Raw genomic sequence first — 25,668 nt, forward strand, 5'->3', positions numbered from 1 at the left:
AGATCAAGTTGTGCTGTATTGACTGATTGATGCTGGAAGTCCTGTACATCTCAGTTGCAATGACTGTTTTGCACAGAAAGTGAAATTCAGTTGGTTGTCATTTACAATTTCACCGCTAGATGGGAGAAATTCTTACACAATGTAGCTTTAAAGTTTTGTATATATGTATATACAGTATCACAACATGCATGCAATCTGGAGTGTGCCCATACATGTCCTTCATCGCGGATGAAGTTGCGCAGGTCGCCGTGCTTCATGTAGGGCAGAACCACCAGCGGCGAGCCCTCCGGCGGCAGGCAGATCCCCAGCAGAGAGAGAACGTTCGGGTGGCTGAAGTCCTTCATGATGATCCCTTCCTTCAGAAACTGGGACACCTCCTCCAGATCTGTGATGCCTTTTTCAAAAAAGAAAAGAAAAAAGAAACATTACCATTTTAAAAAGGTGTTCTAAGCGATGTCACACATGTTTTAGGCTAGAACATTTGCTCTCCCAGCCCAGGGTCTGCAAATGGGAACAAAACCAAACTGTGCCCACCTGCACCAGGAAGCAGCGCTCCAGCGTTCCAGCCAGTAACCGACAACATACATGTTCCCTACAATTCTCAACTACTAAAATAACATATTCTTTACATATTCATATATTATCATGTTTTAAATTCAAACTTAAGTGTGGAAGGCACAGTGACTATTTAGCTGTGGATGGCTTCCACAGTGGCTAACCTACCTATGGGCCATTAAGCCTAACATCAATGTTTTATTTTTTTTATGAATAGGCTGATTTACCTCTACTAATAATATGTTGGATTCATGTTAATGTATACTTTTTAGACTTTCAAAAAAGCATTAAACAATAGTTTGGCGTCCCCCTGTAGTGACTCTGAAGACTCCCTAGGGGTTGCGGACCCCCTGTTGAAGATCTCCGTTCTAGAGAAAGGAAGGCACAGGAAGATTTGCCGATGTTGGGTATTGAAACAAGCTTTCAGACTACAGCTGCAACCTGAAGCAACTCTGCTGTACTGACGTTAGCAGGTATGTTGTAAAAGTATGCTGATGGTAACAAAAACAAACTCCCTGAGTATCCTCACCCAGACCTGACCCGCGACACATTCCCATTTGCCAATTGCATCTCTGCGTCTGATGTCCCGCACCTTAACCCTGCTGACTCTGCTGTAATCTGGTTAGAGATGGAAGCTCTTTAGAGCTGGACAAAACCAACAACTGGTCTTCACCTGAGGTTAGACCCCAGAGGTACAAAAGAGATGCCATTTGATATCAGAACCATAATTGGAAAAATGATGTAATTGCTGTGTGATGACACTTTATTTGAAGGGACGTGCATAAGACTGACATGCCACTGTTAAAACCATGAAGGAGTCTCTTTTTTATGTTCATGATTGATTAGAGAGATGGCATTTGATTTCAGAGGCACAATTTTAAAGTTAATGACAAAAATTACGTCATTGCTGTGTGTGTGTGTGTGTGTGTGTTCCTTGCTCTATCATACACTAATCATTCTGGAAATGCAGTACGCGTCTCTGGCTCTTCTACTTTCAACAACTTGTCTTAGTAATAGTTATATTGGGATAAAAGCACCAACTCAATGTCTCCAGGATAACAAAAGAACGCAAAAAACAATTACATAGTGCCATTAGAAATCACTAAACTTAATAAAAAAGGTCAAAAATCCCAAAGGGCCAGGCCCCAGCAGGCCAAGCTCATCACATCCCACCTCCGTCCTTGTGACTGCATTGGGCTTTCCTCCATATTACTCCAGCATCAATCTCCCTGGTCCAACTGACAGGTTACACGATTAGGGAGGACCCTAATGCCGTCCTCGCCATCGGACCCTCATTCATCACCATCAACTCAGCCCAGAAGGATTCAGGGCTCTGATGAGATGAGAACCTTAATGCTATTGGAGCGTTGTGATATCATGTAATAAGTATGCAATATAAGCAGATTTAGGTTGGATTAATTATGGCTGGATGTGGATATGTTTGGACAAGGAGAGTGTGTGTGTGTGTGTGTGTGTGTGTGTGTGTGTTCTGAGGGGGAATCTTAAAAAAAACAGGGCTTTATATTGCGACTCACAACTAGGGACTCCACAGTGACCATAACAAATTTAAACAAAACATAAAATGTTACTTTAAGTCGGATGTCGGGATTATTTTTTTTTGTGATCACATTTTATTTTATTTATTTGCCAGGAGCATTTTGTTAAACTTTAGCTCATGACAAGACGTTACTGTACATACACACTGCTTCGCATTCAGTTAACAATTACCATTTTTACAAGACTGCATACTTTAAAAAACCTTTTTTAAATTATAAATCAAAACACAGATACATTTTGCTAAATTAAAAATGGGTAGTTAAATGTTTCTGGTGCTCTTGAGTAAAAAAATAAACCAAAACTCTGACTTTTAGGGGCCTTAAGCAGGATTTGGAACAAGCTTCGTTTTATCTAAGGTGTGTAGCAATGCTCTCTCTCTGGCCTTTCTCTAGCTTGCCCCCCCGCTTTGTTTTATCTAACGTTAGCTCCACATTTGTTGTAGCAACAAACGCCGCTCTCGGCTACTTTTTGGACCCAAAACTACATACGGCGCCCTAGTCAACTCCTTCATTGGACATTGGGGTAAAACATGCTTGGGCACGGGTTAACAGCATCAAGTGCGAGTACGCCCAAGGGCGTGACTTTGGGTTCAACATAGGTTGAGTTTACCACTTTGGAGCAAAATTTAATTTTTCAACTTCAAGCACATCATTGTTCTGCAACCATTTGTGCCATTCTGCATCAAGTTATGGTGCAAATGTCTTTATCTATGTAAAGGAAATTATAATAGTTGTTTTTGTCAGTTTTAAATATATTGGAGGGGTTGGAATCCCTCTAAATTACGCCTATGAGTACGGGGTTGGTACTTACGGTTCAGGGACTTGACGGCACAGTGCTGCTTCTGCCCGTCTAGCTCAAGCAGAGTTCCATGAAAAACACAGCCGAAGTGACCTGCAGGTTACAACATGATGTGTTAGTCAGAATTAGTCAGCATCAGTGATCTCAATACCTCAAGTTCAAACCTGCAAAGTTTTTCCATATAACACTTTTATTCACCCCCACACTGAATAAGCCTCTGTGAAAGAGATGCACCACTTTCTGTCTAAAAGACCACGAGCTCCAGCTGTGGAGCAGGTGAACAGGAGCAGCCAGGATAAGTGGGAGACTCAGGACAACAATTGTTTTCTTGTTCCCAGAGGAAAGGGTTTCTTCTTTTAAAAACTTGCTATTTCTAGTTCTTTGCAAACCCGGCTGGAAAACATTTGCAGTCTTTATTAAATGTGGTGGGTTACTTGAAGCACATAGACAGCCGACATCAAAATCAGATGCTCCACTAGTGACCCTGCAGCAGCACCATCCGCATATCACCATGACTAAGAAATATCAGTACAGCATCTACAGTTATTCTGGCACTGCCTGATAATTTTGGGGTGGTCCTAACCCCCCCCCCCTCCCTGCGGTTGATTCCTGTGATGTGTGAGACTTGTATGTTTTGCCTGTTTTCACACCTTTAACAACTAATTCTGATTCTCTTACATTACCATCACCCTCGCACTAAATCTGTCCACTCAAGTAACCCAGTATGAAGCTTTATTCATTTATACCCCAGGCAAGCTAAAAGCCTATGCCAATCCCCCTTGAGTTATTGTGCATTTTATTGAATTATATCGCTTAAGACATGAGGGCTTGCCCCAGACTGGGAGGGGTGCAGGAATTAAATGAGCGCGGCGTTCTCCTATCACGTCCTTGCAGATGGCAGAGGGTGTCGGATTACGACTCCCAACAATGGAGTCTGGGAATACTAGCTGTGAACAAATCATCCTACGCCACTTTAACAATCCTGCCTCGAAATCCCGGCTCTTTTCTTCAGGGGCTCATTCAGCTGAGGGGGCAGAGGGTTGGTTTGGGGTCTTTCTTTTCTTGATGTTGAATTGGATCTGCGGGACTGACCTTGCTATTAAAGCAAAGTGAGGTGATTTTGTGACTGCATGTCAAACTTGGAGTTTGATAAATCAGGCTGTTAAGCTCTTTGTGGGTGATTTTAGCCTTGTACAGCTTTACATAAATCTCACATTTAATCTGAGCTCACTGGTTATCACACCACATCAGATACAATCCCGTGGTGTATTGCTTGTGGAGAAATCCTATTTTTGGTATTATTGATATATTTAAAAGCTTTGACACAGCATTTTGTATGACTGGATTGCTATACATAACTTTTTTAGCTATATAAATGTCTGCTTTGCTACTTTATTTTGCACATTAGCAGCCAGTAGCCCCTTTCCGGAAAACAAAATATACAAAAATAGCCAGAACAACATTGATTTTACATTTCCCCTTCTTTGAATGTGAATGGACTGGATTTATATAATGTTTTTCTAGTCTTTGCAACTACTTAAGTGCTTCTAAATAGTACAGGAACCATTCACCATTCACACACATTTATACACTCTGGCCAAGGCTTCCATGCTATGTGTTACCTGCGGCTGCTCGATTATCGGGTTATTATATAGTTTGGATGAACAGACAATAACTATAATCAAAAATACATTAACAGAAAATGTAATAAAAACACAGCACTGATTAAGACACAAGAAGGTTTGTGTGTGCTATATGTAATGAATGTTGCTATTCTGCTATCTATTTTAACAGTAGATAACGTGTTTCTGTGACCGACCTCTGCCGATGACTTGGTTGAGGTGGAGCAGCAGCTGCTCCCGGGCGATCACCACATGCTGCACCTCAGTCAGCAGGTCTGGGTGGAGGCAGGACGGGTCGATGTGGACCGGGGCCATCAGTAGGGGGGACACCAGCTCGCCTTCCATTCCCAGACCTATCCCCATCCCACCTCCAAGTGTCCCCAGTCTGGGAGAAAGCAGCTCCCCGTTGCCCCCGTAGATGGGAGGTGCCCCGCGACAAGTCTCGGGCCTGTCTGTGCCCTGATCTGGGGAAGCAAAAGGAGGGCATGGAGGGAGGTCAAAGGTCAGCGAGTGTATCAGCCGGGCCTCCAGAGATCAAGGTGTGTTACAGGATCAAAAAAAGAACACAGAGCAACTTGACACGGTGTTGGAGGGTAGCTGAGCTGGAAAAACAACGTTTCTGATTTCTCCCCAGCTGCTGTTAGTGGATGGATGCATGCAGAAATATCCAAATATTATCCAAAGAAGAGATATGATGGGCTCAAATATGGACTATCTATGAAGTTTTAACCACTGAACCTACACCCCAAATCTACCTGAGGACAAGCATTAGATTATTAGTAAGTCTATCTACTCAGATTCTGGGCCTTTCAGGTCACTTTTAAGTGGCAGGAAAATTGCTCTGTCCATCATAATCAGGATCACAATACATGGAGCCCCCCTAATGCCCTAAGGAAACCAGAATCACAGGGGTCTCGTTTACATTACATGAAAGTGGAGGAAGACTGGCCTGTTGGTCGGTTTTCAAAGCGCTGTAAGATAACGGTTGTTGTGATTTGGTGCTATATAAATAAAATTGAAATTTAGTTGAATTACTTGAGAGGACTGAGAACACAGATTCCACAATAATCCATATCTCACTGGCAGATGTTGTTTTGTGCGGAAAATAACAGTTGGGATGCTGTATCTTTCCACAGGAAGTGGAGTGAGAAGATTGTCTTCAGCTTAAAATCCCTCTCCAGCGGACAAATCAGCTGAAGGAAGGTAAACGTCAAAGCGTTTGACAACTAAGATGTCTTTAGCCATTTAGTCTTTTTGAATGCGCTTTTCATGCTGAACGATGCTTTTGCATGATTCTTTGTGAAGAAACTCAGTTTTACAGATCTGTTTATAAAATCAACCAATCATAAGTTGACAAAATCATCACACAGTCAAAAACTACGTCAATCAAATTGTTAATTCATTCACTGTAAGTTATGGCAGTGTTATGGAGTTCCAGAGTAGTGGGGGTTATGACGATCTACACTGGTACAAGAAGGCCTTTGATCAGTGGATCAAAAAAGCACAACAATTCTTTTAGAGAATTACATTTTCCAAAGGCTGCATGTGTTAGTTCAGAACATGTAAGGCATGCACTGCTAGCATAGCTTTCAGCCTCACGGGTAGCGAAGCAGGTAGATGGGGGAGGGAGGGAGGGAGGGTGAGGGAAGAAAAGGGAGGGGCTTATCTGGTTGACGTACCCTCCAGCAGGGTTGTTCTATAGTCGACTGACTCGTGGGAGACCATTTCGTTAGTGGGGCTGACGCTCCTTGCGTTAGCCAGCCTGTCCAGATGCTGGATGTGACCCCGCCCATCATACCACACCTCAGACAGATCTAGAAGTTGAGGGAGGGGGGAGAAGAAGAAGAACAAGGAATGATAGAGACATAAGGGGATAAGGAGTGAGTGGAAAGAAAGGTGAGAGGGAGAGCCATGGTGATAAGACAGAGAGACAGAGACAGAGAGAGAGAGAGAGAGGGACGGGAAACAAGTGACAAAAAAAGAGAACAAGAGATACAGGGAGAGGTAAAAGATAAAGGGAAGGGGGAGAGATGAGAGAATTACTAAGAAAGGCAATGCGTTTCACCACTGCGCCCCACACACAAAATCACTGTGAACCCACCAGGCAAAACAAAACCCAGGAGACACACATGCACACGGGTTAGAGAAGAGACACTGAACTCCAGCCACATGTATGCAAATATATGAAGACACGCACACAAAGACACACATTAACTGATTTAACAGAATAACACGTCAGGGCTGGGGTCAATTCAATTTTAATTGAACTTCTACATGTTTAAGGGAGTCACATGATCGGCTCATCTGGCCCAACCTTGTCAAATAGTTGTGTTTTATGGTACCAACTCTGTTATTCTATCACTTTGTGTTTCATAGAGTCATTTAAAGCATAATGGCAAACAGGAAGCGACACGGATGCCATTGCAGAGACATTATTGGAGAAACAGAAAAGCTACCTCGAATCACGTTTTTCTCAGATTCAGTCTCAGATTCAACAGGTTGGGAGTGACATCAATGAGAAGCTAACTGCTATTCATGCCCGGCTAGCATCTCTAACTGCAAGCCTTGGCTCTATCAGATCTGATGTGGACAATCTAAAAACTACCGTGGAAAGCTGTCAAGTAAAAGTACACAACACACACCGAAGATGGCACAGTGCACCTTTCCCATAATACTTCCTTCCGATATATGTTTCAATCTAAAACAAAGAGAGGAAATACAGGAAAGAGGGAGACAACCAAAACACAGCAGCAAGAAAAAGTGTCTGCAGCTCACAAACAAGACACACAGAAACAGACACAGACAAACACACAAACGAACAAGAGGCATTGACGGGGAGATTCCCTCAGCTTGGCAATATTCCTACCAAACCTAGTTGCTGAAAACATTTCCATTTGACCTGAAGAGAACATTACAAAGGACTGTGAAATCAATGGTCCCTGTCTAAGATCAGGGCTGAGTTTAGAAGGTCAGAAGTCGCAGAAGCAAACTGACCTTTGACCCAATGACCCCACTACAACCTGACATCCCTGCTCTTACCGTCAATGTGTTTGTTCCTTCTCCACATGAGCAGCGATCCCAGCAGCAGCAGCAGCAGGCTGACACACACGCAGCCCACGATCAGCCCGGTGTAGTCCTGCTCCTGTGCCAGCGTCACCTTGCCCAGATGCCTGATGGAGTCCGCCTGGCGCCACTGTTAGAAATGAAGAGGTTTGGAGTGTCATAGAGTGAAGGAAGTGAAATCTAACACTGCTAATTACCATTGAACGAACATCCATACAGCGAGGTCAGAGGTCAGTTACTGACACATGTTTAGACAAATGCGTGATGCTTTTAGAGAAGACTTTGAAATGATGAAACATTTGACTATAAAGCTAATGTGCAGACTTTCAGCTTTACTTACAACTTTACATACTGGGTTAAGAGTGTAATAATCTTGAGGGTGGGGGGGGGTACGGTGTATCAAGAGCACCTGGCACAGCCCAGGAGGTGAAGACTTAATTCTGTCTCATTCAGTGGTTGTTTTTCAGTTGTCATGTAAATCACTTGACCTCTTTTCAACTAAGCAGGTGCATTTTTCTTCTTGAACAGAACAAACTAGAAGGCAAAAAGAAGTCAATGGGACCCTGAAAACGTGCATGAAGTACTGACGGTTGCAACATGACCAAGTGTATGTAGATGTCTGTGGATCAGAGAACACAAGCAGTTACTGACTGTAAACGACCTGAAACTAAATATTAAATATGATGACTCAAGTTAAAGGTCCACTATGTAATAAATTTACTGTACTAAATCCCCAAATGAATGTTCTGTATGTAGATTGAGACAGTTAAGAGCCCAAAAGGACAATGCATTGGCTAATTTTCTCCTGAACAAGTAAGCATTAGCTTCAAGCTAATTTATCACGGCTACTAGGGACTGTCATCCCTAGTAGCCGTGATAAATTAGCCTGAAGCTATTAATATGTCATTTCAACATTTGTGTACTCACATTGAATTGTATAGCTGTAGTATCTGGGTAGTTTACATACTTGCAAAAACAATTGAGACACAGCCAGTAAAGTGATCCCGACTGGTCCTGGCTAACGTCACCATGCTAGCCCTGCTAATTGCTAATGTGGACTTCGAGTCTGGCGAGCAGGGGGCGGGGGAAGACGACTCTCTCCAGTATTTTAAATTTGTACTGCAGCAACTATTTTAAACACTAGCTGTCAGTATTAAATATTGCACATTTAAGTTTATGGTTTTCCGAAAATGATGGTACTCTCTGGTACAGGACTGTCTGGACTCCTACACACTGCACTATATATATGTAGGTAGATGTTTTATCATGCATGGAAAATACACAAGCATTAAAGCTGGAACTGGCATTCAGACATATGGTATGCAATAAGACTCTCTCTCACACACACACACACACATACACACACACACACACAGACAGAGACACAGACACAGACACAGACACACACACACACACACATTCTGGAGGCAGATTACATCAGTGATATTGCTTCTCCCATTATTAGGTTCAGTGGAAATTAGGTTTCTACTCTACAGAGGGGACGGCGTGTGTGTGTCAGGGCATGTCTGGAGGTTGGGGACATACACATATATATATATGTGTGTGTGTGTGTGTGTGTGTGTGTGTGTGTGTGTGTCTGTCTGTGTGTTGGTTTGTGCAGCTAAGGGATATTGGCTGACCATCCCCTGAGATACAGGCTTTCCTTTTGAAGGCCAGTTCACAAGTCAACAGTGATGAGGCTGATAAGGTCCGGTCTGTAGCACGCGGCTGTTTACCACTGGATATTATCTTTAAGGACGACATGAGGACGTCTGAAGAGCAGCATCTCATATTAGTTTGTATCATAAAGGTTGGACATTTCTCTTATCAAACCTCTTATAGCTCACTGCAATGTTGGAGGCTGTTTGTTGTAAACAAGGATGTTAAATTTACTGATGAAGTCTCAAAATAAATAACACACATGCTTTAAGAGAACCAATGTTTGAGACGTGTTTGAGAGAAACAGTGTGAATAATTAATGTGTAATGTTCAATTCCCCTTCAGAGTTAATATCTATAGAAATATCTACTTACATTTTTAAAATACACCGAACTAAGAAATAGACTTTTAAGAAATAAACTTTTTTTTTTTACCCAACTGGAATGTGACTATGGAGCACAAGGAACGAAAAGCTATAACAAAGATTATATTTAGAGTTAGTTTGACGGCTTTGTTAGATTTGAAACTCTCTAAACGGAGGATATAGTCTTGCTTTGCCAGACCTTCCTCCACAGCGCTGCAGAGGAGGGGCTGACCAGTCCACACAGCATTCAGGGATGAGAGAAAAGCGTGCTGTGGTTTATTGACATTGCTTTAAACCAATCAGATTACCCCGCGGAGATCTGAGGAGCAGTTAACCATAGTCCTCAGAAATCCATCAGAGTTTAAAATGTTAAGGCGCCACTGTACTGTACGTCTCCTTCTCACGACTCAGACGTTGCTTGACTTGCACTCAAGTGACAAGACAGCTGGATGCTGAGCCCTTTCACTCAACACACAGAGTAATAAACTCTCCCGGAGCTGCTTTTTAATAAGGGACTGCATTAGGACAGGAGAGTTATTGAAGTCTCCTGTAAACGATCTGGAACGCTGAAGGAATGTGGTGTTTCCCTTGAACGTCCCAGAGCGCAAAATGAAGAGCTCAAAATGGCTGATGGCAGAATGCTCTGGTTTTGTAACTGAAAACGTACGTCCTTACTTCCTGTTATATTCATGCCAACCTCAAATGACTAAAACAATAGGAAACAATCTGGATAAAACCTTAAATAGTAGAATGTTAGTCGTTTGTAACTCAGTACATTTCAAATCAAAAGTCTAGAAATCATCATGACTAAAAAAATGCTGCACATACTTTGTCCATCTATCAGCACCGTGTGTTATGTTGTTGCTATGTGGCGAGTCAGCCTCCTCCTCCTCAGAAGCAGGTGCTGTGATATGATATGATACCCTTTATTGCTAAAATTCCTTATGTGAAACAGTGGGGGACTTTCATATGAGTGCATTATAAGGGGCTTTATGGATCTCTGCTGTATTACATCCAAGAGACATTAAAAGCCCCTCTTCTCGGACGTGATCATTCTTTGTTTGTGGTTTTAAAGAAAAGGAACACTGTATATTAAATGTTTGATGAAGGTGTGAAACATCTCACCATGTTGGTAAATTTTCTTTCAAGAGGTTGGACAAAATAATTAATAGAGGGACATATCAACAGTTGATTAATTAACTTATTGTTTTTACAAGGTACAGGTATGTATCTTCAACAGGTTACCACACCCACACCCTGACACCCACACCCTGACACCCACACATACACACACACACACACACACACACACACACACACACACACACACACACACACACACACACACACACACACACACACACACACACACACACACACACAAACACACACACACACACACACACAGCAGTGTCTCATCTTTCAGTTTCCCTTTTCCTGGTCATTGACCTGTGTTTAGGTCAGCGGTTGATGGGTCTCACTATCTTTTTGTGGACCTGTCACTGACATAATGCATCCCTAGCCCCTCACTCTAACTAAATACCTAACCTTACCCCTTACCCTCACCCTAACCATAACCCAAGTCTAACCCTAATCCTACAACAAAGTCTTAACCCTCAAACAGCCTTTTAAAGTTGCGGGGTCCAGCATTTTGGCCACACAAAGTAGTCCACGTAGTGGAAGGAGAATACACACACACACCTCACTGCCACTTCAAACACACACAAGCATTTCTTTGCTGGAAACAGGCAGGGAAGCTGGAACAGGATGTCTATTGATTTTAGTGAAGTGTGTGTGTGTGTGTGTTTGTGTGTGTGTGAGTGGGTGTGGATGTCTATTAGTGGTTTGCTCTACAAACAAAACGGTGTTAATTAAAGCAACTGTTGAATGAGCTACAGTAAGAGGAGGTGTGTATGTTTAGGTGTGTGCACCTGTGTATGAATCTCTTTTATCTGATTTGTTTTGTGCATGAGCGAATATGTTAACGTTTGTGTGTTTGTGTCAAAGTGCAGAGCTTAACCTAAAGTGAAAACAAATAATATAGGAAATAGGGTTAAAAATGTCTGCTAAGAAAAAAAGAAAAGAAAAAAACGGATCTTGTCTGCTTTCAATGCAAACTAAAAAGCACACTGCAGGTGCGTTGGTATCTGTAAACTGGAGGTGTGTCTCACCTCCACCTGCAGCCCCTTGGCGGTGGCGGCCTGCAGCTCGGTGGGGACGGTGCACTCCAGAGTGTTTCCGACCAGAGTCAGAGTCTCACAGCTGTGGTTGGACACAGTCAGAACCTGACACTTCATCGCCTCTCGGTCCATGTGGTCACCCTGCAGCGGAGGGAAAGGGGGAGAAAAGAGAGAGAAGGTGAGGTAGTTGTAATAAGGGGAGGAAGAACAGCAAAAAAGGAAGGAGGGAGTTAAAGAAAAAGAAAGGGATCAAGATACAGGGAGAGAGAAAAACAAAGATCGAGACACATGAGGTCAAAAGTTGAGGTCAGCAACATTACAAGCAACTATTACTGAGGTCAGTGCATCCAGACAGTAGATGGAACAAACCAAATAGTTAGTTGCAAAATAAGATGGAAACCAGCTATCACAAGTGCAAAATGAAATGTGAAAAATAAGGCTCCATATGATTTTCCTGGAAAAGACACTACCTCTGGTGCAAAGGAAATGGTGCTGTCAGGTGAGGTCTGACAGGAAGAAAGGATGGAGTAAAAAGTCAAGGGGTGTTAAAACAAACTGCAGCTCACCTATAAAACATAAAACAGTGGATGGAAATAGGATTTTACACATTTTGGGAATACTGGTACACACAACGAGAACAGAATACAGAGCCTTAGGGGGAGCTCTCTGGCCAGCAGCGTCCCTGTTATGTCGACCTCTTTAACCCTTGTGTTGTCTTCTCATCAACCATGAAAAAAAACTTTTTGGTCACTTTTTCAACATTTGTATAGTTTTTTCTGACATTTTTGTCACATTTTCAATGTTGTGGTGGCTTTTTTTGATGTTTTTGCCAAAGTTTTTTGATATTTTTGCTTATTTCAATGGTATATTTTTTTTGTGCAAAAAAACAAAATTAACTTAAAAGGGGTCAAATTTGACCTTAGGACAACATGAGGTTTAAGATTAAGTCTATTCAACTACAACTGGCCTGCCTGCATGTGATCTTCAACCTCCCCAAGTTCTCTCACACTACACTGCTCCTCCCCTCTCTTTACTGGTTACCAGTTGCTGCCCGCATCTGCTTCAAGATGCTAGTACTTGCATACAGGGCCACGAATGGATCAGCCCCAGCTTACATCCAGGACATGGTCAAACCCTATACCCAACCCGCCCATTCCTCTCTGCATCAGTCAACCTGTTGACCGCCCCTTCACAGCGAGGAACAACTAATCACTCAACGAAATCCCGACTGTTTGCCACCCTGGCTCCTAAATGGTGTAATAGGCTCTGGATGGCCGGAAGCCTCCACATCTTCTTTTGCCAAAGGCAAACTGCACCTTGAATGATGATGATGGAAAAAAAGAATACTATTACAGCTGCACTTTCACATGGCTCTTTATAGTTTTTATTCAGCTAATGTGCTTCCGAATTGTATCTGGGTGGGCCACTTTCGTAGGTTTTTGGTACCCTAAGGCGCACTCATTTCATTTTATACAACATACAGTCAAGTTCCAAGTTTAGCATGGAAGATGCAGACTGCTGTCGAGGATGGCAAGGTGGGGGTGTTAGGTAAAGGTTAGTCTGGTATAAATCAATCACAGGCCACATAAGTGTGTTCTCTGAAATTTACAGACCATACAACTGGAGTCTGAAACATTCGCTCTCTTTAAAGTTGACTTATGCAGCCTTCAAACTATTTATAGGACTTTTTAAAAGGCCAGTAAGTGACCCGGGTGCAGGATTGACAAAATGATTTACATTTTATAGTCTGAAGTCATTTTTTTAGTAACAACACAATGGCTTGTTTATTGGGATTTGGAAACAGAAGGCTTCAAATCTGTTGGAAGAGAGTAGAAAATGGTCAGCGAGGTGAACGTGCAGGTCTCTCTTTCTGGCAGAGTTCATCATGATTCATAGACATCAAAAGGACTGAGTTTGAACTGAGCTTGCTGCTTCTAATTTAACTAAGACAGAGCAACGTATTCTAGTCGTGTGACTCCTAGCGGGATGACAGCAAACCCCCCCTCTGAGATCTGACTGGAAGCACGCACACAGCAATTGTCCACGTGAGTGTGTGTAACCCACCCAGTGAGTGTGTATCATTTGAAGGGAAGCGGCAAGAGAACAACACAGCTTCATTTGTTCTTTTTCTCCCTCTCTCAGACTTGTTGTTGCTCCCATGTTTTCTATTCTCGTTCACTTTTTGTTCCTCTGATTCCATCTCTCTCTCTCTCTCTCACTCACACACGTAAACACACTTGTTTGAGTGCAGCAGAAGGCAATAAAGGGAATGATCACATTCCCTGCGTGACAGCTTGGGATTTTCCAATTTGACACAGAGTGGAGGCTTGCACCTGTTCTCTCACACACACTCACACTCACACACACACACACACACACACACACACACACACACACACACACACACACACACACACACACACACACACTCTCTTCAAACAGAGCAACAGAAACCAATAATTCACCCACTTGCTTGCAATTAGGACACGCACAAAGAAAAGACTTGGTATCAAGATCATCAAATACAACCCTTCTTCATTGTGTTTCTAGACATAGAAAAGATGATAAGGTTATTAAAGAACCGTCGCAGGGATACAAGTCCCTCTGAATGATTTGTTACGATGTTAATTGGAAGTTATATCTCAGTCTCCCGTGAAGGGATGGCAGTGATAAGAGCCTGGCCACATGCCAAAATCAACAGCCTGGTTCCTTCATGTGCAGCCATACTGGTGCAGAGCTGTCAGTCAAAGCTAAATAACCCTTCATTTGTCTTTTATTGTCAGCCTTTTTGGGGCTAGAGTTATCAGATGGCGCTAAATGAGCCTAGCATTGGCCCTTTACTGAAGGCCACTGCAGGGCAGAGTTATCAGATGGCGTTAAATGTGGCTGTTTTTCGGTGGTTCCATTCCCCCTTGGGTAAAAACTGGGGGTTTGTCTGGGCTGGAGGGAAGGATGAAGGGGGGAAATAGGCTGGGTTGGTGGTGGATTTAGCATCGGGGCCAGGGTCATGCCTGGGAAAAAAGAGAAAGAAGGAAAAAAAAATGCAGCCAGGATCCCCCGCGAGAGGTTCAGCACAGCTGCCACGAACTGTCGAGCAGCAGTCAACAAAAAAAATATGAAAGAAAGAAAAGAAGAGAAATATGTATTTCATTGTGTTCCTAAAACAGGCTCTGGGGAACGTGGTGGCTTGTTTGAAAAGCAGCATTAATATGTCAAGAGCTTTGACCTCGGCAAGCAGAACAATGCAAGTCAACAGAGAGAACACAGAGAGGTGTAGCAGTGGGGAAGGGGGGGACGGGGGGGGGACGGGGGTAGTAGACGATGGGAAACAGACTCCACTTCCTGTTTTTCCTTTAGTATTGTTTCCTTCCCAACTTGACCCGGTACGTACCCAACTGTACGTGTTACAGTGTGGATTGGGATTCAAAGCGCACCGACCAGCAGAATCAACCTGGTTCTAAATTCATCTCATTCAGTAAAGTTACATACTAGAACTGTGAATGAAAATGAAAGTTAAAGTCTAAATCTAATTTGATCCACTAAACACTATAAGCACAGCGCTGCGGACCTGAAGCAGTGTTGTATATTTCTCAGGGTTGGCAGAGTGGTGCAGAGGTGTCGTGCTCTTGCTGTTCTGTGAAGCACTTCTTAAGCTTTTAACACATGGAGACTTTCTGACTTAACCTTAAAGTCAATGATTAGAGTTTCTTTAGGTGTCTTGAGTTTCTGCACCTGTTTCTGGAAGTGTCTGGCCTGCTGGAGATCTCATGAGCGAGACCTTTAATCTTTTACCAAAGGACTCGGTTCTGCAATCTAACCTTTATTGTTCAATTTTTTTCTAACAGAGTAGTCTCACATTGCCAGACCTTCCTCCACAGAGCTGCGGAGGAAGGTCTGGCTAGTCCACACAACATTCCGAGATGGGAGAAAAACGTGATCTGGTTTATTGGCATTTCATTAAAGCAATGACAATGGTCTTGGGCGGCGCTATGCGCCGGACAGAGCCACGGTGCCTCTGCAAAATAGCCTCGGGAAGGAACTTGTTTTGGTGTACGTTCAAAAGTTGTTTTAGTTTAGACCGATAGAAAACTCAGATTGGACAGCCTAGCTAGGTGTCTGAATTTGCCCTGCAGAGGTCTGAGGAGCAGTTAACTATAGTCCTCATAAACTGACCAGAGTTAAAAATTCCAACACAAACAAAGTGGAAGGTGATGGACATCTGGAATTTACCAGAACAATCCTGGAAATAACATTGTCGATATAGAGTAAATGAAAGACGTTGACATTGATTGACATCATTATGATGGAGCTGTAGACTGAGGATGTTGTCTAACCTTGAGTTCCACTATACTCTTGTTGTCCTTGGATGTAAGCTTGGGGTCTTGGAAGTGAGGGTCCTCCACGTAGATCAGGTCCCACTGATCTGTGGAGTAGCCGTCCAGGACGAACGCCACCTTGGTGACCACGGGCGGCTGCAGAGCCAGTTTGGCCAGAGAGGGCGTGGTGCACTGGATGGACGTTCGGTTCTCACCGTACACACAGCTCTAGAGGAGAAAGGCAGTCGGGGAACACAGAAGAAAACACGTAGGTTACGAAAACTGTCATGCACAAATGCAGGTTTTAAAGTGGAGCTATTATATGTCATTTTAAGAATCATACTTGTATTTTATGACTTTATTGGAACCTGTTTACATGCTTTAACGTTGAAAAAACACTTGGCTGGCTACACCTGTAGAGATGCTCTGTTGGAGCGCCTGTCTCTTTAGCCTGACTTTCTACTGTGAAAAATCACCGGTGAAGAAGTAGCTTCTAAACCAAATTCTACACGCAAATGTTTTAGGATTTATGTGACATGTAATTGGGAAAAATTTTAAATAATCGAGAGCCAAGATTACATCTTTTTCTGCCATTAGCATGCGGCTACATGCAACAATGTCAACACCCAAGTAGCTTAAAAAACAAAAACTCCAAAAAAGAAACCTTTTAATAATAATAAGTAAAAATTCTCTGATTCCTGGTTCTTAAATGTTAATATTTTCTAGTTTCTTCCTTCCTCTGTCACAGTAAACTGAATATCTTTGAGTTGTTGACAAAACAAGACATTTAAGGATGTCTTCTTGGGTTTTATTTCACAATTTTCTGGAGTTTTATAGACTAAACTACTAATCAATTAATCGAGAAAATAATCAACATATTCATCAACAATGAAAGTAACCACTGCAGCCCTAGAAAACACACTCACAAACACTGTACAACAAACACTGCTTGCCCTAATTCAGATCTTAAGCTATCAACCTGATCCTAGAGACAAAATAGTATGTACTGTACATGCATAAAGATTACTCAGATTTCTTAAGACTAAAGAACGCTCTCTCCAGGTCACACAGTAGAACAACACTGCAGTAATCCTCCGTTTGGCAGCTTCTTCGATACTCAACACAAACCGAAATGAGGCACCGTTTGTTTCAGCTACTGCAGTGTTTCCACACATGGCCCGAGGGCACAACAGAGTTTTTATCCCGCGTTGGATTGAGCCCACATAGAATTACAAGCTTTTGTGCTTGTGATTAAGAACCCCCCAGTGAGAGATAGAATCATCTTTTATTATTCATTGGAGGTGTTTCATCTTTGTCTCAAGAGAACACAGGTAAAAAAGATGCTGAGGTTGGACGTCCCTTGTGTTCATGGCAAAGATCTAAACCTTCAGTGACTGCTCTGTTTGAATCGGCCTCGTATCGGTTGCTCAAGAGGAATATGTACTAGATTTCATGTCTGTACTGGACTTAATGTCTGTGTAACATTGCTGCATTACAGCATGCACTGTGTGTATGTAGGTATGTATGTAATGTATGCAGTTAGTCAGGTGTGTATGTATGTATGTACTGCATGCACGTATGTATGTATGTATGCACGTATGTATGTATGTATGTATGTATGTATGTATGTACATACGGTATAAAAGACAAAGCAAGAAGCTCACATAAGGTACTGTAAATTAAGTTGAAGAAACTATGGTATAGGTTAAATATACACTGTAGGCTCAGGCTTTTTATTCTGGACATATTTTCCTATTCCATAGTTTTTGTGTTCAAAGTGACAAAAATCTTAGAAATTGGTCTAGTAATATACCGCTGCAATGTTACGTTATTGGGCAATGGAGTCTGGTGAGTTTGGCGATGGCAATGTCGGAGCCGTTTCTGGTTTCAGGATGTTACTCATTAACATAAAGGTTAACCCTTTGTAGGGATCCTTTCCATAATCTTTTCAGACACTTAGAATAACAATCTGAACATGCCAGTGCAGGGTCCGAAATTAGCACCATTTACTAGCCAAATAAATATGCTGTGCGCGAACATAGAAGGCTTGTATCATGAGTTTTGCTTAGAGTTCCTCATGGGGGCGACAGACACTACGCACTATAGCTTTAAATGATAAGTCTCCTCATAGTTTTTTACTATGGTGAATTTAGTTGACTTTAGTGCAACTAACTTTCATCATCAGTGTTATCTCCCACGCTTACAAAATGTAGTAAATAGGTGTAGCTGAGCTGTCACAGCTTTACAAACGGAGATTGGGAGAGCATTTGGGGAGGGAGCCTCGTCTTGGAAGGGAACAGCACACAACAAATGGGGGTGTTACTGGGATCTGGATCTGGGGCAACTTTCCCAGAAACCAGAAATCAATAGACAGACTATGAAAGAGAAATAAATGGGTACATTTATCTGAAAGCTGTTGTTGATATGACTTGACAAGCAACAGTAAAAGGAGCGGTTAAGAGGCCAAAAGTGTTTATAAAATGATCTGTTATCCCATTTAGTGTCTGTCAAAATGCTATTTCACTCTTCAGGATCACAGCAGACGCATTAGTTTATGTCTAGAGTGAAGTCATAATAAAAAGAGGATGACTTTTTTATTACCAAGATTGTGGTTTATTAATTTTGCAAAGCAAATATCAACATGGCGTGTTAGTCCTCTACACAGGTGCACTCAGAACAAACCAGACTTGTTTGGCTGCGTGCTAACAGATCAATGCTGATATTTGCGCTGCGGTGGCCAATGATAGTGTTTATCTTCTGGGCTACAAAGGCAGATGTGTCCTTGAGTTGACATTACAGGATGCAGGGAAAAGAAGTCGCTCAGTGGTTTAATACTAGCTGAACTGAGAGTACTAAACTGATATTGACAACAGCGCTATAGCTTCATTTTGTGGCACAATGGCAGCCTATGTGGACCCCAAAGCTAGACCAGTTGGGAAGCCCAGCCCTATGAACTATGGTCTGTAAGTTTGTAATACTTAATTTATTTATTTGATCAGGACAAAGCACATTGATCAACATTTCTGTAAATGCACAAGTGCCAATGAGCTATTTTTCAATAGTAATCCTACCTTGCATGCATGTCTTCATGGTGGGTAGAAACCGGAGTACCAGGAGGAAACCCACAAGATCCTAACAGAAAGGCCCAGAACAACCTGGATTCGAACCAAGAACCTTCTTGCTGTGAGGCAGAAGTGCAAACCACATAGCCCCGGTGCTGCCTACTTAAAAAATAAAAGATCAAGAAACCGGCTTCCAACACTCTGATTGCTTTCTGACGCCACAGGAAGTCTCTTTGACTGCAGTAGCAGCAGCTATGTTGAAGTATTGCTAAAACGTCCCTATGCAGTTCTCAATCCCAGGTGGACGCACACAAACACACACTGAAACTTATGTGCTTTCGCAAGCGCTTGAAAACAAAAACTTAAATTTCATTCATGGTGTCAAATCATAACAGAGGTTAATTCAAGACACTTTACTGGTGTGTCTAAACCACACTATAATTGAAAGAACGCATTGAAAACACACACATACATATTGAATGTGTCCATGTGTGTGAGGGGAGCACCGGGGTCGCCTAACAAAAGCAATCCAATTAACCTCCACACACCAAGAAAGAGCTAGTAGAGCAGGACTCTTGGGTAACCCCCCCCCCCCACACACACACACACTCCCCACCCCACTTCCCAGGGGTGCGGCTAAAGGAAAAATATCCTGTGAATTAGTGGAAACCTCAGTCAGTTCCATTGTTCAGTGGATGTCTCCTTTTATTTAAAAGAGAGGAGGTGAAGGGCTGTAGGTTGGCAGCAGCTGTAAATACAATCGCTCAGAAAGCGGGGCCGAGAGCTTTACTGTGGGGGGTGATGAGAGAACCAGCGATCCCAAAACCTCCGCCGTCCCTGAAGGATCATTAGTGTAACAGCCTGCGAAAAAGCAAAGTCATAACGGTGCTCCCACGTACAAAAGTGCCTGTCAAATCTAGAGTGATTTATACCAGTGCACTTTTCCGCTCTTTCCTACTGTGCTGTGTTTTCATTTATTTTGGATTTAAGGTCTCCAGTTAAGCTGTGTCTATGCTCATTGTCTTGAGTTGTAAATGTAAATTTCACTCTCCCTTCTTCTGCAGCAGATATTTTAGTAACTGCACATAATGGGTTCTGCATCTTGCCCTTTATTCATTTTTTACAATTTTATTACAGGCCGAGACAGCGATGCTGGTATTGTTTTCACCTTGCGAGTCTGTGTGTGGTGTGGGCCTGGAGACACCTACTTTGCCAGGTCCCTGTCTCTCTGTCTGTCTGTCTGTCTGTCTGTCTGTCTGTCTGTCTGTCTGTCTGTCTGTGTCACAAAACTTCCGGGATGTAGTTGAGATCAAAATAAAGGCAGAGTTCGATAATGGATGTGGTCCAAGCAAGGGCACTGGAAGTAGGGAAAGTCCCCCCACCACCCAAACTTTCTGTCCTTGGCCCAATGTTGCTGTCCCGGCAAGTGTGTGAACCCATTACAAGATAGTCTTTAGTGCTATCTCTGTTAGTTTTATAGACTTTACTCTCTCTAATGTTTTACCATTGTGCAAATAACTAACACTAAACTACAATCATTAAACACTTATTGATACTTTCAGAGTTACAGATTGTCAGGTGTTAATCCAAAATCTACAAGATTTATTTGGCCTTTTATAAACTTATCTAAATAAGATTGAAAGACGACATACACTGTCTGTGCAGCGCCAAAATGTTCTAAAACCAAACTACATGGCATATGAGGACTGTCAACTGTCAGTTTTGCTGTGATGTTTATCTTGAGTTGGCGGTCTTTTGTTGCCTTTTGCATTACCAAGCAGCATTGCAAATCAGTTACCATTACTAGGATTGATTTCTGCCAGTATTGGACTTACAGGATGTTTTGCAATACACATGTAAAGTCAAATAACTACTAACACACCAAAAGGTTTCCAAATGAATAGTTAGTTTTGAGCAGTATTATTTTAAGATAATGTTTTGAGGATTTTTAAGCCTTTATTTGACAGGACAGCTGAAGACATGAAAGGGGAGAATGACATGCAGCAAAGGGCCACAGGTTGGAGTAGAAACCGGGGCCGTAGCATGGAGGAGTAAACCGCTACCCGCTCTACCAATTGAGCTATGTGGGCGCCCTTGAGCAGTATTTTTATTGGAATTCCCTGTATAAGATGTGTGATGTTACAGTAGATGTAAATAAATACATTTTGTCCCACACAAGAACTAACACAATGTCCTTTTTTCGTTGTAACTGATGTGTATAACAAGCTTAAAGAACTCTGGTAAATACAACTTGTTTTCCATGTAAATGTCACTGTTCAATATCTACAGTGTTTAACAGGTTTAAAAACCTAGTAAAAATGTCTTAAACAACAGAGCGATAAGTATCCATCAACTGAGAGAAAGGGTTGACTCAGCTGGGATGAGATGGGAAGAGGCATCTGACACAAAACAAGCCAGTTTGTGAATGCAGGCGACAGGTGTCTGGCTACGGTGAAGCCTCTAGTTAAACCAAAACTATCTGGGATGGTGCAAAGCAAAGTTGGTATGAAGAACTCCGCTCCCTCAGCTCTGTGATTGATCTATGGAAATTCAGGGATTACTTTTTTTTGCTGTTTTTTTTGTGTATGAGCAACCCCCTTTGGCTTTGTGGTCATGCCAGCTTTTCACGACGGATCGTAAAATAACTAAAAAATAAAAACCCTCTTTCATGTCTGTGGGAAAGCTGAGATTGGCTGAGACCAGGCTTTACTGGAGATCTGAGAAGCAGATATCAAGTCAACACTGGGTTTTTTTTTTTTTCATACTACACGTTAGACCCCTGGACCTCTGCTTTGGGCTTTAAGCAAGTCTTGGTTTCTTCCTCTCTCCAATCTGCTTTGGTGTGAAGATCTGATAGATTTTTGTCCGACTGGAGAACAGATTTCGCCAACTGAACTGAACCTCATTCTGCTGCTGTGGGTAGTCGTTTGGGTTTATGTACACAGCTCTGGAGGCATGAGAGGCTGGCTCACATTACCCATGGTGCCGTTCCGCTGGCAATGGAAACCTCTGGGATGTCAGTTTGTGAAAGATCCTTGCCTCTATTTTGAGGGGTTAAGACAATAAGACACTTATACTGTCCCTTCCCAGGCTGAGCCTGAACTCATCCCATTTACTGGAAGGAATTTAACAGGCGACAGCTGTGGCCCTACGGGGCATGATCCCATCCTAAATCATTAGTAATGATAGCCTTATTTTATACAGGCTGCTCGCTGCATGCTCTCACTCTTTCTCTCTCTAGGAAGCTAGGCATTTGTTTTTGCTATTCCTCTCTGGTTTGCTTTTCCAGCTCAAAATGAACATTAAATTATCGGGGCCAGGGTTCGCTTCAACACACCACCTTTCAGTCATCAGAGAGCATCTTAACAGAGAGGATTTTAAAAAGCGTTTTCAAATTTGAGTGGTTTGCATGGTTTTAAAGAGTCGCAGCATGTTTTTAACTTGAAAGTGAACTGAACTCTGTAGACCCCGGTGTAAACATGCGACGCAGCAGCACCAGGTGACACATTAAGCACATTTGAACACACTAAAAGACCTTGTACTCATCTAAGATTACAGGTGTATTTACACCCAGGAAACTTTGCGGGGACTTGCAAGCACAATCCAGAAAATTTTTACTGAAGACCGTATTTTTAATTTGAAAATAGAAATTTAGCTTTTAACAAAAATATCCTAAAAACAAGTGTCTGTTAAATAATAGTAGACCCTGGTGATTGGCTGGAAGCTGAAAACACTGTTCCAGTCATTAACTCGTGTTCTAAATCAGTGAACAGAGTATCAAACATCAGGCTCTGCTTAGTCCTAGGCTACTCACTGTTCTAACAGACCTAACTATAAGTTAACTAACTGCAAACAAACCTGTTTTTATTCATTTGTTAAGGCACTAATTCATCCTTTTAACCTTTTTTTTCCTTTTCCTTAAAAATGCATTGTTGATCCAGCCACGGATATATTTCTATATATTAAATATATTCATTGTGTATTTCTTTTTTCAAAGTATAGCTACGAAAAAAGAGACATAACATAACTATATACACACCAGTGAGGGAGAGGTCAACTTTCACACTTTCAACACAGCTTCACCTTCTGACCAAACAAACTGCTTCGCCCCACACGGATGAACAAGATCACACGCGAAGCAACAGTGGTCTACTGTTAAGAGCTCCAAGATCATTGAGAGCAACTTTTGAGGGAAGGGGCTAATGCAAGTCCAGATACGAGCCAGGTGAATCAGGGATTTGAAGCAGCAATTTCATCATCATAAAACTGATTTTAGTTTGTTCACGCTGTTTGTGTGTAATGAAGCCCAAGCTCTCCGGAGACCCATCAACCGCTGACCTGAACACAGGTCAATGACCAGGAAAAGGGAAACTGAAAGATGAGACACTGCTGGGAGTGTGTGTGTGTGTGTGTGTGTGTGTGTGTGTGTGTGTGTGTGTGTGTGCGCGCGTGTGTTTGTGAGTGTGTATGAGAAAAAACAGAGAGAAGCCACAAGAGAAGTAAGACAGACTGGAGATAAAGGGATATTGTGGCACTAAGATTTAAGATGGAAGTCTTATTTCATAATTCCATAAGAGAACGTGCAGTGCGTCAGTGAGTGTGTGTGTGTGTGTACTAAGTGTATTATTATCTCCTGACCAAACCTGCAGTAGCGTGTGCTTCAGGATGACAGATAACATCATTACAAAGCACTGCTTGTCCTCAAACCGCCTCCCTAAGGTAAACATCACACACCGACACAGAGGACAACACACCTCCGCTCTGAAAAAAAAGCTGCTTGTTTGTGACTCATTAAAAAAACAAGTCACCGTCACATTTACACTCTTACAAAGCTTCTAATAAGCTACAACCCAAGGTGGAAAGAGTACAAAAATATTCCAAATAAAAGTACTGTACTTTGATGAACTTTTATAAGTACTTTTGTAAGTAAAAGTAACTGGTATAAAAATCGACTCAAGTAAAAGTAAAAAGTAGTTTATTTAAAATGTACTCAGAGTAAGTGTTACCTAGTTACTTTTTAACAGCTGGGGGAGGTATACTTTTTATATTTATACTTATTTACTATCTGTTTTTATACATACATTATACTTATTGAATTAAATCCTAGTCTTTTGCAATGGGATAAGGACACAAAGCTGCTTTTAGTTTGTTGACAGATACTCTGCCAAAGTAATTGCGCAAAACAACGTTAGAGACCTTTTTTATTTACTTCTTTTTACTCACTAATGGATGTGCAAACGTACTAAGGGAACTGTTACACAAAATGGATGAGCTACAAATGCACACCGAACCCCTGCATCTATTATCAAAAATAGAAAAGTTGATAACTATTCAATTAATTGATTAATCTTTGAAGCTCAACCCTGTGGGGACATTCAAATAAGTAAAATAAAAATAGGAGTGTCAGTGTTTTGAAACATGAAAGAATACGGGAGATCTCTGCGCTATTATCAAATACGAATGGAACTTTTATATACACACTTGAAACATGTCATTTTGCATTTTTCATACATATATACTAGAATCTGTAGGTGTCACTTGGCACAGATGAAACCTTAAAATGTTGTAAGTCTAAGTAAAACCAAGTACTGTTTCCTTTAACTTATGACCTGGATGACATTTTACACATTTGGAGGCCTTAATAATTAAGCTAGATCAATTCCAGACCTTTTTAACGGCCTGCAGACAGCACGGTGAAAGCCTGGTGAGTGTCAGGGTCGGATAATTTATAACACCTCCAGGCCTGGTCCCTGTAAAGGCCAGCCAGTCTAAGAGAGCGATGACATGCTTCAAGCATGCAATATCATTTTCCTGCAATGAGTAGAATAGCATCTGACGGCGGTGAGGAGCGCCGGAGCATCCTAAAGGCCTCGCTCTGCTGCTGTGCGTGAGTCAGAGGTAACAGCTGGATCCTACAGATCACTGTGACTGTGTGATCCACAGACTGTGGATTTTCCATTTCCCTTCTTCTTGTGTTTGTTGAGGTCTTTTCCACTGTCAAGAACTATTTTATTTCTTCTAGATCCTTTTCGGGGGCGTTAGTATGTTTAATCACAAAACCATGAATGCGGCAGCAAGGAATTCAAAATGTTTATTTTCCCATTTTGCCTGCTGTTTCATTTTTATATATTTCTAATGGATCTCGTGAAACCATATAAGGAGCCAGAGGAAATGAACTCAGGAACTAAGTCATTTATTCACGTTTGCGTTTCCACTTCATCTCCAGAAAAGCTCATGATGTTGATGTGATGGTTGAACATGTGCTGTATAGGAGACGTTCGGAGATGCCAACAGGGAGACTGCCTGCCAGAAAGGAAAGAAGCCCGTCTCCAAAGCAGCAATGATCTCTGGCTTGTTCATTTCTCTAGCTCTTATTTCGCTATGTGCACTTAACTGTTGGTAGAATAAAAAAAAAATCCCATTGCAATTGCTAATTTGGATTTTTAGTTAACGTCTTCAATTCTCCTTTTAATGGAATTTTACATATAGCCT

At 42.0% G+C, this 25,668-nt stretch overlaps 1 protein-coding gene and 1 long non-coding RNA gene across 3 annotated transcripts in view; one reads left to right on the plus strand and one right to left on the minus strand.

The window, feature by feature from the left end:
• met (MET proto-oncogene, receptor tyrosine kinase) overlaps positions 1–25,668 on the minus strand; it is a 75,044-nt gene that overhangs the window by 5,383 nt on the left and 43,993 nt on the right. The window contains exons 11-17 of one of the 2 annotated variants that reach the window (XM_034879084.1): positions 16,133–16,342; positions 11,790–11,939; positions 7,572–7,725; positions 6,212–6,346; positions 4,730–4,996; positions 2,923–3,003; positions 213–394 (exon numbers count right to left, since the gene is read on the minus strand). In XM_034879084.1, the coding sequence (XP_034734975.1) occupies positions 213–394; positions 2,923–3,003; positions 4,730–4,996; positions 6,212–6,346; positions 7,572–7,725; positions 11,790–11,939; positions 16,133–16,342 (1,179 nt within the window). The remainder of the gene's footprint in view (positions 1–212; positions 395–2,922; positions 3,004–4,729; positions 4,997–6,211; positions 6,347–7,571; positions 7,726–11,789; positions 11,940–16,132; positions 16,343–25,668) is intronic. The other variant, XM_034879085.1, reaches the window with a different exon arrangement.
• LOC117949071 lies at positions 78–23,851 on the plus strand. Its single transcript, XR_004657614.1, has 3 exons — positions 78–152; positions 20,881–20,891; positions 23,841–23,851. It is a non-coding gene; the product is annotated as an uncharacterized LOC117949071 (long non-coding RNA).

Source organism: Etheostoma cragini, chromosome 8, assembly GCF_013103735.1.
Source record: "Etheostoma cragini isolate CJK2018 chromosome 8, CSU_Ecrag_1.0, whole genome shotgun sequence".
Lineage (NCBI taxonomy): Eukaryota > Metazoa > Chordata > Actinopteri > Perciformes > Percidae > Etheostoma > Etheostoma cragini.